Here is a 14,962-nt window from a genome sequence, read left to right on the forward strand (position 1 = left end):
TTTCTGAAATAAATTACAGGATTCACTAATATATTGGTAAAAACGTCTTTTGGCGGAAATGGTGGTAATGAAATATTTATCATTTATGGCACAAACGTTATAAACGCCAGGACGAAATGGAGTATTATAAACGATAATATACCGATTACAGATTGGAAACTTAGAAGTAAATAATATTTAATAATCAAGTAAAATGTATTTTTATAATGCATTTGGAAACAATAATGACTCGTTACGGTCAACGCCCATATTTCCAAATATGTATATACAATATGCAATATATTCTGTTTCTCATTACAGTATTAAACTTCCATCTAAGTATTTTGAATTTATTTCATAATATGAAAAACCTTAGCCGAAGATTTAAAAGGCGTTGACTAGGCTGGCGTGGTGTATTTCCGGTCCCGGTCGATATCGGGATAACTATTGACTCGGAACCAATCCCCAGGGCCTTCACTATCAGGATTCACTGATTAGGGTTTGAGGATTCTTCACGTGCCAAACTGAGACTAGCTGCGAGCTGCAGTCCCTTGCGAGTTATTTCGACTTTCAAATATTAACATAGATATATATTTTTTTTTTTGGTTGGTGGGGACTGAGGATATGTCGAGTGCGATGTAACAGAGAGAGGTAACTCTGAGTTCGCAGACATTTTAAATTATATATCACACCTTTACATAGTCTTGTTCAATTTTCGATATTTTTGTATTAGCCTACATACATTATTAATTTGAACTCCATATTGATTAGATATTCCTATGGTTACTTTCATTACACGGATTTTAACCAGACTATTGTACCTTTATTTATGCAGTTGATTTTCCAACAAAAATATATTGTGTTACGACATTTTTCTACCTTACAAAACCATTATTAATTATTATACATATAATATAATATGTTACAATATTTTATTATATACTATACTATGTTACACAGTTTTAATGAAATTATAATATAAATTAACGGTGCATACTATTTGGTATTTCATACATATAAAACCTATTAAATTGTATTGTTTTTAAATTGGATTAGTCTACTACTTTTATTTTTGACAGTCAATTAGCATTATGCGTACCAGAAAATAAGATTCTCATCAACCATTAAAAATATTTTGATTTTTTTTAAATTTAAATTTTATTATACGGGCAAATGTAAGCTGGGCCTGTGGTTAGCTTTTTAAATGTAAACTCGGCCCGGAAATTTAAGATAATAAAAAAGGTCAGTTGTAAACTCGGCCCGATAATTTTGACCAATAAAATATAACAAGCACGACATAATTTAATCTGCAAATATATTTTACTTATATTTTTTAATACTGAAACATATTACTTACATTTTTACACAACTTTACATTTATATAACAAATTTCATACTATGAATAATAACATGAAAATAAAAATAATTTAATAATTGTTGGTGGTTAATGATAATTGCTCACTCATGGTGTCCTTTGTCCTCTGTCCTCATGCTAAATGGTTCTCAAAAATATTATATGTATATTTTTATTCGGGCTGATTTTACACGTCAATCATAATATTATAAGAAATATAAGAAATTGTAAACAAACTGGTTTAAAAAAATCGTAATTAACGAAGTTATAAATATTAATCTATTCATAGGTAAATGTAATGTTTTTATTCAATCTGAAATGTATTAATTTTTTTTATAAAATAGTAAGCCATACATATTATATGCCATTAATATTGGTTATAATTGCTATAATATTTTTTTATTTTATATTTTTAAACACATCTTTTATTTGAAATTGTTTAGATTTAATATTGAGACGAATCATTTAGACTGCTCTTAAGCATATAATATACTAAAGGTTTTTGTTTCTTGTAATTTGTTAATGCATTAATGTAATATATTCGAAGGTGAGTCAAATACAATTGTGAGTAGTTGCACTTTTACATGAAAAGATAGAAAAACTTATTGGGGACAAGATTAAAATTGAAATTTTAATCACCTGTTAGTGCTGTGCTAAATGTTAACAATGGAACTTTTTGCTACCTGTTATTGACGGGTAGAGTATCATAAAAAAAAAGTTGATAGCGGTCTGAGAGTACATTCGTTCTAATTAATTAAACTTTTGATGAGATAAAGGATAAAGAATGGGTCATTGTTCAAAATTGTTACATTGTATACAACCTAACCTTGTATTCTAAAAACTTAATATTAATAAGGAGTCTATACAAATTAGTAGACTATTAACAAAGAAATAATGCATAACAAATAATAATTAATACTAAGTGGCTCTCTTAGTACCTAACCTCAAGCGCTGGGAATGATTTCGGACTTTCATTGGTCGGCTTGCTCGATCTGGGAGCTCCACTCGGTAGGACCCACAATATTCGTGGCATTCGACTGCAGCACCGGTTGCGTGATCCTGTGCGGTTGCTCCCGACGCCGGTAGCGTCCGCAAATCTCATCATCAACCCCCTTGGCCCCCCCGGCCAAGGCAAGAAGACCCGGAGACCGCATCTTGGGGATCGAAGTAGGTATGTGAAAGTGAACTTTTACAGTGTTTGGCTCAATGGTAAACGTGGAGCGACGGACGACAATGACGGAGACTATAGCGGTACCGTCGAGGGCAAAGGCGCCACCCCGATGGTACCAGCAACGCCAGTGCTGTTTGAAAGTGACTCGTCACGGTCAATTCGTCTTCAGAAATATATTATATTGAGGGATTTGGTCACGTGAAAGTTTTGGTTGACCAGCGTGGTCACTCTTTTTAAAATTTAATTTGTTGCGCATTTATATTTTATTTATAAGTTAAGTACCTATTTGTTTTGTACGAGCGTCTCTCAGTCGTAGACTCAATAATATGCATCCACTTACTACTATAATGGTTTATTTTAATAACGTAAAAAACAATAAAACGTATTATAGATTTATCAAACCCCAAAAATAAGTAATGAATAATGAGTAGGTAAGTATTCAGTATTCAGTAATATATTCTCATATCATTACGATCCGGTCCTAATATTTGATCCTGTCCCCCCAAAAATGAGAAAACAATATTATTAATGATTTTTAGTTAAGCGGGGTGTATAATAATGGGATTTATAAAAAATAAGTTTTCTAATAAAATTACAATATTTGTTAAAAAGAATTAAAACATAAACATACCCATAAAGAGTGACATTCAAGTCGACTGATCATTGGACATCGTAGGTATATATTAATATTTATACAGAGTAATTTTCTGAGCACGATAAAACCATTTTTATGCTTAAATTAATGTATTCATTCAGAAATCTAATGTTAATTTTGTATGGAATTTAATGACTTGGCAATTACATCACTATTTTATCAAGGTTTTATTTGGATTTTACCAAATTTGGTACATACCTATTACGTTTAGATTCTAACTATCGGTCGTAGTCCATAAATATGTCTTCTATAATAATATGCCATATTACGAACAATTTGTGAATAATATACTAGTTACAAGGGTGACTGTCGACTGATGATAATAGGCATCTACCTTGACGCGTCGCCCTGGGCCCGTAATCATAGGCAAAGTGAAATGACGATTCTCGCAAATATACGTTTACAAGACATCTTGTTTCTTGTTTTGCAGATGTTTTCCCCTCAATTTCACTTAATAAAATATAACAAGTCGATACTTAACGTATAATATGTCATTCCAAAAATCAATAATAGACCCAATGGCAGGGTTATATCTTTAGGAAAACAATTATTCCGAAAATGATAACATATTATGTACCTATGATACTATTGTGGTTATGAAAACCGATTGTTATGTATTTTACTATTTAACTTATTGTAATATTAAGGTTGAAACTTCAAAGTACGTATACATGTAATATTACAAATATTATTCGTTTTATATCAATACGTTTAGATGACAGTCCACGTCAAGAAAAGTTTAAATAATAATACGACCTATGATTTTAGGTTTCTCACTCCCCAGTATTTTGTTGGTCCTTCGAAATAAAATAGTTGCGACAAAGACACAGAGTGTTAGTCTATATTATATCGTGTATTTTATCACATCTATGAATAATATTATATGTAATGCAATGTATTGTGATCAGATCGAATGAATCGATTATCAAATTATGTATAATAATATTATATTATTATAATAAATAAAAGTCGATCGATGCGGTTATTAATAAAGTAATAATATTTTCGTAGAATAGTCTGGTTGTTGCATAGACCTCTGTATTACCTTTGCCGTGATCGATAAACGCAGAGATGTGACAAAAAAATTGGTGTATGTTTGGCTCGTGTGGGGAGGCAATTTCTTAAAATAGCTCACTTCCCGCACTTGCCACACAATATTACTATTGTAATCTTTTTTATAATTGTAAATCCCCCGACGGTCAGACTACACCGAAAAGTTTTCCTATATATTAAAAAAAAAACATTTAAATACCGCAACATTTTCCATTACCTAATTGTAGTAGGTGGTAAATTAATATTAATTATCTGATATTGCGCACTCCCACTGCAGTTTTTCCATTGCGTTCTGGTTTTGATCGTTTTCAATCAGATGTCAATCTAGTCAACACAACGATACATTTTTTATAACACATTTATGTCAACAATAATAAACTATATTTATATATATTTACATATTGCGTCTATATTATAATATAGTTTTCTAACTTAATACGGACCTCCAGCTTGTACGTATTGCACTCTTCTGTGCTGAATGTAAAATACAAAAAGTCTAAGACGTATTTTATGTGTGTACAGGACATGCGTATAATAACAATAATGATAATGATAATAATAATAATGATCGAAAGTTGTGTTTTCCCAATTGTCGGATGTGATGTACATAATATACGTACTGTACGTATATAAAGGAAAACGAATAAAACCGCTCGTTAGACATTTGGGCGCCTCAGATAATTTCAGAGGACCATATCTAATGAAATACTCGGGATGTTATTGGTCTCTTTATTCCCTTCTCTTTACATCGATTACAACTTTTTGGCGCACCCGCGCGTGTGGAAAAGTGTGCACACGCGTGATAAAAGTTTTCTACGATAAATTCTTATCAGACGTGAGTTCTAAACACGAGTTCTATATTATTATCGAGAACGGGTGCCCGCATACTATTATAATAGGCAGGTGCCTTATTGTTTTTTATTTATGTATATTATTTTAAAGTATGACATACAAAATATTATTATATGTGTTCACTCACTACTTCGTATAGCACTGTGTTTGTACGATTGCACTTGTGTGCGTGCGTGCGATATCGAGTAATAGGTCAAAGCAAGGTAAATACGACCGACGACAGCGTTGCATTAGAGGAGGGGAATATTAGAGTACTTACAATTATTATTATTGTTATTATAGTTGAGAAATAATTTGCACAGTTATTATATATTTTTTATTTTAAACAAAAATATTGTTATATTTACTACCCTGAGCTTGTGTTGGTAGTAGAGAGTTACATGTTACACAAACTTAAATTATAAATATTACGGTAACATGTCGATTATTCAATATTAATTATGCATATATAGTGACTACATATTATGTAAGTACACATGCAGGAGGGAAAAAGGGAATTATAAATATAATTATTAATTACTTAAATTTAAATTTAAATACAGTTATTAAACTAATCGTAAGATTATATTATATTAATATTGTATATACGCAGAAGTCATTTCATCGTAAAAATTATAGTTCTTATAGAAGCCAACTAGAAATAAATATTTTGTGATTCGATTTGTGATTAGATTTTATAGTTTTTTTTTTATATTGAAAGAAGTAGGTCCTAAATAGTCAATAAATCTTTGGCTCATATTTTTACTAGTGAAATTTATTGAGATATTGTATGTCTTATTACGTTTTGAAAATATGTTATTACTTATGAAAAACTTTTTCATGACAAACGTTATTGCAAATTTAAGAGAGATATTTAAATAATGATTAATTTTTAATTTTTAATTCGCAAGAGCTTCTGTATTCAAACTCTACGATTAAATAGTAAAATCTATTTGATCTGCAACATGTTATTTACATTTTAAATGTTTTTCGCAATTAAGCTATAAATGTGGTTAAAGTCTGAGGAACTCATTAAACGAGTTTATATCGTGATATTGAAAAGTGACGCGTTTATAATGTTGTCATGGAAACAATTGACCATTCATTTGCATGAAATTACAAGCAGTAATATTATACGCAAGATAAGATCAAAAACGTAATAATTTTGGTATAATATATGTCACGCTGTTATAATACGAAAAGGTTGAAAAATTAAAATGGCAAAATAAATTTAAAAACGGTCAAATATTTTAATTTTTATTTATGCAGTTGCCAAAATGCTTACGTAAATTCTTTGAAAATCCATTATCACGTAACAATAGTAACAATAACAAACGGACTTAGAAAAATATGCATATATAGTACACTGGAAGTGTATCCATATATAGTTCCGTCCCAAGACATGAAGTAAAATTTGAACCGTGACTAGTGGGGTCATATATGTGTCTATATGGGTGCACTTGCAACGCATTTTAATTAAATATATTACACATTTACCTGAAGGCTGTAATAATAATAATAATATACACCGTGTGTCTGCGTTAACAGGGTACACTATATAATTAAATTACCCATGTTACTCAGGTCCCTCTACATATTTTTGAATTCTGTTCTAACCTCTATCAGACTGAGTTCTAAAATAGGGTGCGGAGGATTGTAGGTAACTGAGTTATAGAGTGTACACAGTTTTTGCGGATACACAACACATGCATAATAGTACAGTGAATAGGTAGTACCTATCTTATTTACAGATATAGGTTTAGTGAATAATAATTTGCAACCCTCCAATAAGCTGAACAGGTGGTAGAGGACTTGCAAGATGGTTAAAAACATTTGTCTAATAATTTATACTATTGATATATATAATATTACAGCATTACGATATTTTTTAAATGTACATGTTTGTATAAGTAATATAACTAAAAAATTATTTTTATCATAAATATCAAATTTATTTATATTAATAATCGTACATAAATTATTAATGGCCACAGAAATCGCACTTTTTGTACAAAACTATTTACTATATTCAGGCATTTGCTTATTAACGTTTTATTTATATCTAGTTGAATATTCATGCGTGACATTTGACAATACATTGTGTCTTTACTTAAACAGTGCAATCGAGACATTTTTAAACTACATTTTAATGTTGGTTACGTTTAATTCACTATATACATAATCGCTACTAGTATATTTTGATTTGTTTAACAACAATTTAATTAAACTATTTACGGTTAGGTATCATTAATGGATCAATATAATATTGTCGTAAGCAAGATTGGTTGTACAAGTATTACTGTGCGTAACAAGATACGCTTATGATGCAGGTTGTTATAGATATTAATTGTATTGTTTTTTCCACTGTCATGTAACCAGCCTTTCCATGTTTTACTGTTCCATAATAAAAGCATAAAAATAAAGTTTTAAATCAACAAATTTATGAAAATATCGAACATTTTAATATAATTATATTCATGATCAAACTTTATAAAGGTCGTTTAAAAATCTTTAACCGCAGAATTGTGTTGAGGCCTGTAAACACCCAGCTAAAACTATTGCTATTTGTTTATAAAATATTTTTCCATTTTCAAGTATTCACGGTTACTAGCCAAAAGCCAAAAGCCAAAATAAATATATAATATTTATTTTTTCAATATTTACACTATAGGTGTAGACGTTTTGAGTGACTACACGAATTATAATAATAATTTAGTAACATATAATTATATATCATTATAATGACTGACTCGATGTGAATACACAATATTTTATACCGAGACTGACAACGACAGTTACGTAAAAACCTCTACAATTCCTGCTTTGCTAGTGAAAAATATAGATATGGATATGACTATAAATATATTATTTATAAGAATATTTTGTATACAAAATAAAATATGTTTTCATATATGTCACGCCGGGCGTGTTCCTATTTATTAATATTGTATAACATAGGTACCTACTATGATAAAATATGATAATAGATGGAGTGATAAAGTTTTGAATATTTTGATTTTCGACTACTTTCTAACCAGGAAATTTGAACTACATGATGTACCTACCTAACAGCTTACGTATATCTCGTGGTTTAGTACTAATTTATTACCGTTAGTATAATACATAGACAATGTCGTGGTATTGAATTTCCATACAGCTTTACCCTCACGGCCGTACATCCAAAAGTATATTATTAAAATGAATAGAAGGCGTTACAAAATAAATACGAATGATAATTTTGAATAATTTATATCCCAAAATGTTAATCTGGCAAATCGGATGTTACATCCACATATTATATATGTTCGCATTCCTTGAACACGCACGGTAGACATTTTTAATTTTATCGGCTTCGACGATTTTGGCGTACTGTTCGGTGTCGCAAACTTAAAAACAGGTTGTTTTTGAATCCGTGTGATATAAAACGTAATCCAAATCGGTTGTTTGCGTTCTCATACTTGCGATTCACGAGTTTGATTTTTTGCAATATTCGCCTTGATCTTTAAACGGATCACGACGATCTGTATTTGCGCCGCGTTTGTTTGACTCTTCTTCACGTTTGCAATGAAATACTGGCATCGATCAGTGACGCATTCATGACTACCTATCGGCTTCCATAAATTGATTACCTTTCAGAATGTCTTACAGTCCATCGTCTGATCGCGCCGCCACTCTCGCTCTGTCACTGCTACTGTACTGCTGCTGGTTTCACTTGCACCAATGGTTAATCTACCATTCGTGCGATTCGTTCGAATAAAAATAACGATCATCGAATTTATGGATTTTTTCGAACTATTGGATCTACTTAACTCAAAATGGGCTATTATAGTCGAGCATATTATAATATTTTTACGTTAGATATTTGACGAAGCGTTGATGATGGGTACTATACAGCCTATATTTATACAAATCGGAAAGACATGATTAATATACAAAATACAGTATAACTATAATAATATACAGCGAAAACTGTCGTTTTCGCCATATCACTAGCAATAGCGAGTATCCAGAACGCTTCGTAAAAAAGTAGAGTCGTTTTTATCGTGAAATACCGGAACTCAGTTATCGGTTACGAAACGTAAAAAGAGTTGACGAACGATGTAGGCCATTATTATACCAAGGTACAAGTGATTTACTTTTACTCCTATGATAGTTGTTCATATAGTACATAATATTACACCAGTATAATATATTATATGCATATAGTATATACCATAATATATCATATAATATGCACATACAACATTTGTTTTTTCAAAATGTTTGGTTTTTCGTCCTTAACATTTTAGTGGAATCAGAAATTACCTATCGTGTTTACTTTTCGTGTTGTAATATTAGGTGAGAAAATGCAAAACCGCAAACTTCAAAAGATTATAACTCTTAAACTAAGTGCCCGACCGACAAATTCTGATAGTATTATTGTTCATAAATTGTAGAAATACATAGGTTTCTGAAAACAAATTTCAATAAACCGCTTGGGAGCTAATTATATAAAAATTAATTATATTAAAACTCGTATAATATGGTACCTATATAAACAATTACATTTTATGAGAAATATCGTTATCAACCAGTCGTTAACGTACATTTTTTGAATTTACGTCTTCGACGCTAACATCATTACCAATATTCGTTTAATGTGAACAATACTTGTCATATCTAATGCGTATGATAAAAATATTATTTATAAAATATATTTCCAAAAGTGCCTACATTAGAGTATGATGTATTTTCGGTATACTGCTATGTCACCGGTATTCTAAAATATAGATGTTTTTTAAATACTGGTATACCGTTGTTATGGTAGGTAACTATACTGACAAACCGATAACTACCACTGTATTAATAATTAGTTAGAATGATCGTTATATGGAGAGGAATTGATTATGAGTTAGAATGATTCATTTATGACAACAACGGGGAAATTAAAAATAACCAATGCATTCATTAAGCTGTTGACATTATTAGTAATTAATACAAACATATAAATTTTACAATAGACAAAATAATAAATCACCAAGTAATTCGAATAAATGAAATAATCAAAGCCAAAAAGTGTGTTTTAAATTTCATTTACTAAATCACTGTAATGATAATCATGGACTTTTTTACAGGTTGTGAAGTAAATATTAAACATAACATATTGGCCATAATACTTTTATTTTAAAGAGAACACAATAGCGATCCCTAGTAGCATTTTGTAATGATAATATTATAATCGCGAATAATATTAGTATAACGTTAAAATAATATTTTTAAACAAAAAGTTGCTACCTGGGAAGACACACCGAAACATTCATATGCGGAAACATATTAGTATTGCTTAAATTTTAAATTGACTACGTCGTATTTAATCGTTTGTAAGGCCATAGAAGAACTGATTTGTGAGTTAAACATTATATATTTATATTACTATAATACAACCTATTGCGCAGGTATCTTGAATGGTCTAATTATACGTTTGTATAAGCATTATATTGATATTTAAATAAAATACACATCATAATATAATATAGTGAACATTTTTAGATTAATGATTTTTATTATAATTACTATTTCATTGTATAAATTAAATAGATTAATTTTTAATACATCTGATGATAAGCCATGGACGGCCGTTTGTTAGAGTTGTCATCGCCGTTATATCGTTTACCTAGTTGTTGGCGTTGTTGTCCCGGAGCCAAGAGAGCACTCGATCAGTGCATTGTCTGTAGGACTCTGCCAAGTTAGAGAACTTGAAATCGGCGAGATTGGCTGAAGGGTGTTTGGAGGCGTTGAGCACCAGGCTATGGCCCTGGCAGTTGTAAGTGTCAAAAAACACGATGCACTTGTCCTCAGTGCTGTCGATGTCGGTCACTATCACTGACTCGATGGTCTTGAATGCGGTCGTCGTGGAACCGGACGAGTTTCCTTTGCCGTTGCTGTCTCCGGTGCTGTTCATGACCACCGTGTCCATATTAACGCAGCCAGTGGGATATGACACGTTGGTGCACCACGAGTAGTCGCTCTTCATGCACAGCGTAATCGGCGAATACCTGTAGTAGTAGGCCGAGCTCGATAGAACCACCGACAATGTTATTAGTGTGATGAAAACAAAGGAATTCATTTCGGCTGTGTCTCTACTTTCAATTTATATAGACGGACGGATAATAAGAGAGGATACCACGTACGGTACAACGATGATCGACGGTACCACGATTGCAAGTGAATACGTTTCGGATCCACTGCTCTTATTTAAAGTGCTAATGCGGAGATAAAAATCCATGAAGAGGAAATCAACCGTCATTGAACCTTCCATACAGGGTTATCTCTAATTTTTAATAGATTACGTCGAATAGATGGTGACAAACACTTCAACTTAGTAAAGTAGGCTACGTTTTTATTTTAAGTATTCAATCAAGTATTGAAAGTTGTTTTCAAAATTCATTGGACACTCGAGATTCACTGAACAATAATTATTAATTTGTATGTGCGTTATTAATTTCTTACTAATATTATTGTCGTCCCACTTCAATGCAAACGCTTCCGAATCCCACTATGGTCGTGACTGGTGCATATACTTTAATTTCCCAATGATCTGCCGATTTCTTTAACTCCTCTGAATCGATGTCTGCGGATCTAAAGTGAAACTACGCATTTATACTTATCCTATTACACTAAAAGGTATTTCGATACATCATTACGACTACTACATTTTAATTATTAACATAATAATTTTTCTATACAGGATTTGTTATTAAGTTTTATTTATTTTTGCGTAAAATAAAATAAATTCTCATTGTAATATTATGATCGTATATAATCATAACCTATATAATTTATATATAAAAAAAAAAAATATTTACGTCTGTCTATGTTCTTTATGGATTCCTAAACCGTTCATCAGATTGCGATGAAATTTGGTACAGAGATATATTAGACGTTGGGAGACAAGATAGGCTAAATTTTGTCATAAAAAGGTAAATAAGAGGTCCAACCCGGGGAGGCTCTCAAACAGGGATTTTTTTTTTCTGGAATTTTTTTTTTCTTAAGGGTTGTTATTGATTTTAATAATAATAATAATAAATTATAATATCTACAAGTCGATCGATGCGTTTATTAATAAAGTAATACTATTTATATGAACGTTAACAAATAACCCGATGGTCAGACTACACCAAAAGTAAATACTAAATGTTTCAATCATACCTGCACTATAAACACTTGATAGTTTTTTTCAATGTATATCATAATGCTGCACACCTGCAGTACAAGTGACGTTAAAATTCAATTATGATTTCAAAGACTATACTAGGTATACTAGGTACTAAGTATAATATAATATATATTATATTCATATTAACGAATAAGTGTTTAGAAAATATACGATTCAACTCGTTTATTTTCTAAGTCTAAAATAATGCTGAACGAAATATTCTAAGTCCTAATAATTAATTTAAACGATAGTCGAGCGTAGGGGTTGCTCCACTAGCTTAGTAAAATCACGTCTGAAAAATGGGCCGTTCAGGGTTCTCCTTTATAAGTATATTCCTCTATTTCTCTTGTTTCTTACGGTATGTGCCCACTGTATCTCCCACGGTCCGTGGTGGTCGATGCCCCGAATTAGTATTATTGCTACCCATGATTCTACATGTGTGGTTAGGTTAGGTTAGGTTAGGTAATCCATGGATTTGCAGCTATGTTCGTTTAGCTATACACGCGTATTACATCATCTAGCTGGGGGCTGTTCTGTGATCAATGTAGGGTTCCGTTAATAGTTTTTTAGTCTTGTCATAGTGCCAAATTATACTATTAAGATCAACTAAGCCCGAGGACTTTCCTACTGTGTATATTATATCCTCATGTCGCAATTATCTGCGGTTGTTATTTTTGTCATCTTAGAACTATGCTAAAATGTTATAATTGTTAATAATAACTTTTTCTTTCCCAGGGTCTATTAATATTATAATTATGTGTAAGGCGATTTGTTGCCACCGCAACAATATAATAACAATGTAATAGCAGTATAATGTAAATTAAATATAAGCATATAAGATATCGGTCACGTAGAACAAACAACTTAAGACATCTATCTGTTCTCAAGCCTCTGCACTATTTCATAAAAACAAATTTTAGCTCCCTCAATAAACCACCAAAAACTATTCCCCTCGTTTAGGCCACACTAATCCTACTCCTAGCTTAATAAATACCATCTCCACCACTAGAAAAGGTAACAGCCTGGTATAGTCAAAGACCTACGGTCGTCATTCCAAGCAAAGCTTAAGCGATCAAGACTCCATATTTCAACTCTTGTAGCATAGGTACACATCAACAGAAAACTAAGAATCTTGAACCAACACGTAGAGTACCGTTGAAAACAACCATTCCGGCCGAAGACTTACCATGTAACGCTATATTTCCAGTAGCAGCCCCTTGTATTGCCACCAGTGGCTTATATATCCGTACATTTGTCGACGTCCGCAGTAGCACCCGATATTGCCACCAGCAGCATATAAAAGGCTCTTTTCAGAGTCACCAAAAATATGACCTACCCAGCGTGCTTGCGTGGGTGTTTGCTCTCGGACATCCCTCGTATTCTATTGACGCCACTTACGAAAAATACGATGGTCCCGTCCCAAAACTGTTAATCAAGACCAATGACACATTCCCGACATTGTAACAGGAGGTCAGGCTCTCGGATACGCTCACCACGTTAATCACCTGCGTAGGTTGCGTTAATGAGCAAGACACCGCTGTCCGTGAATTGTATTCATATATAATAATTTAAGACGAAATAAAATAAAGCGAACGTTATAATAAAAAATCGTGTTGTCAATTTGAATTTGTCATGTCAACACAATAACTGTGTGACCGTTTCAATTTTAAAAGTATACTAAACAGAAATTATTTAATAATTTTACTTATTGAATTTAATATTCTGCTCAAATACTTGTGAATGACAATAATAAATAGATGAATATTTGTTTATAATAAAAATAGTATAATATTATTAAGAATCCTCATTGAAACAGGGACGCGTCACTCTTATGATTGCAAATAAAAATCGCTGCGAGTTAATATTAAAATCTAAGTTATTTAAAATTAATTTTACAATTTTTGTATGATTTTTAGATATGTAGCAACTTTATGGTTTGGTTATTTCGCATCATCTTCTATTCATCTATTGAATCACCATATAAATATATTTAATTTTTAGAACCACTTGATTGCATTACGATCATTTTTCGTCAACTCGTTATTGGATGTTCTGTGTTGACATTGCATTAGAATAATAATATTATGCATAGGCTTAGTGTTTGTTATTTGCTTGTTATTTTATTTGCACATATTATTATAAAATTATACAAACTTTACTGTATATTCCGTAGCGTGAAGATTTCGCCGGTTTAAATATTCATAACGATCAACACTGTACCATTGCCGGATAACAATAAATTATTACAATATTATAGGTTAACAGTGCAGCATGCGAATTACTGTATGGAATTTAAATTGGTTTAAGAAAATTATTACTTATATTAAATTAAAATTTGTATATTATCATATTATCATAGTTTGTACAAGAGACAAAAATTGAATTCGCTAAATACTCGTAAATCGTAATACACAAACAATAATCCTTCGCGCATTTGAATCACACATTTAAAATACGATTGAGACTTGTAATTTATTATTATATTATGAAGTTGGTTGGTTGGTTTAACTTGGTTGGTATGGTTAAAATAATAAAATGTACCATGTTTTTTTGTTACATATTTTCTTAACAATTATTAGTTGAGGATATAAATTAAAGAATATTCAAGAATAGTATATAACACGTATTTTAGGTCATTAGAACGATGTATGTTGTTCAGTTAATAATGAATTATTTAGCTGCCCTTGTTGGAATTAATCTTGGTATATTTAGGTTATAGGTACT

General features: G+C 31.2%; 1 protein-coding gene across 1 annotated transcript; it reads right to left on the minus strand.

Moving 5' to 3' along the window:
* Positions 1-10,184: 10,184 nt before the first annotated feature.
* On the minus strand, positions 10,185-11,255 carry LOC132942548 (uncharacterized). Its single transcript, XM_061011076.1, has one exon. It carries the CDS (start codon positions 11,147-11,149, stop codon positions 10,697-10,699), a length of 453 nt encoding a protein of 150 aa, XP_060867059.1. The 5' UTR covers positions 11,150-11,255; the 3' UTR covers positions 10,185-10,696.
* Between the last annotated feature and the right edge of the window lie 3,707 nt (positions 11,256-14,962).

The sequence above is a fragment of the Metopolophium dirhodum genome, chromosome 4 (assembly GCF_019925205.1).
Source record: "Metopolophium dirhodum isolate CAU chromosome 4, ASM1992520v1, whole genome shotgun sequence".
Taxonomy (NCBI): domain Eukaryota; kingdom Metazoa; phylum Arthropoda; class Insecta; order Hemiptera; family Aphididae; genus Metopolophium; species Metopolophium dirhodum.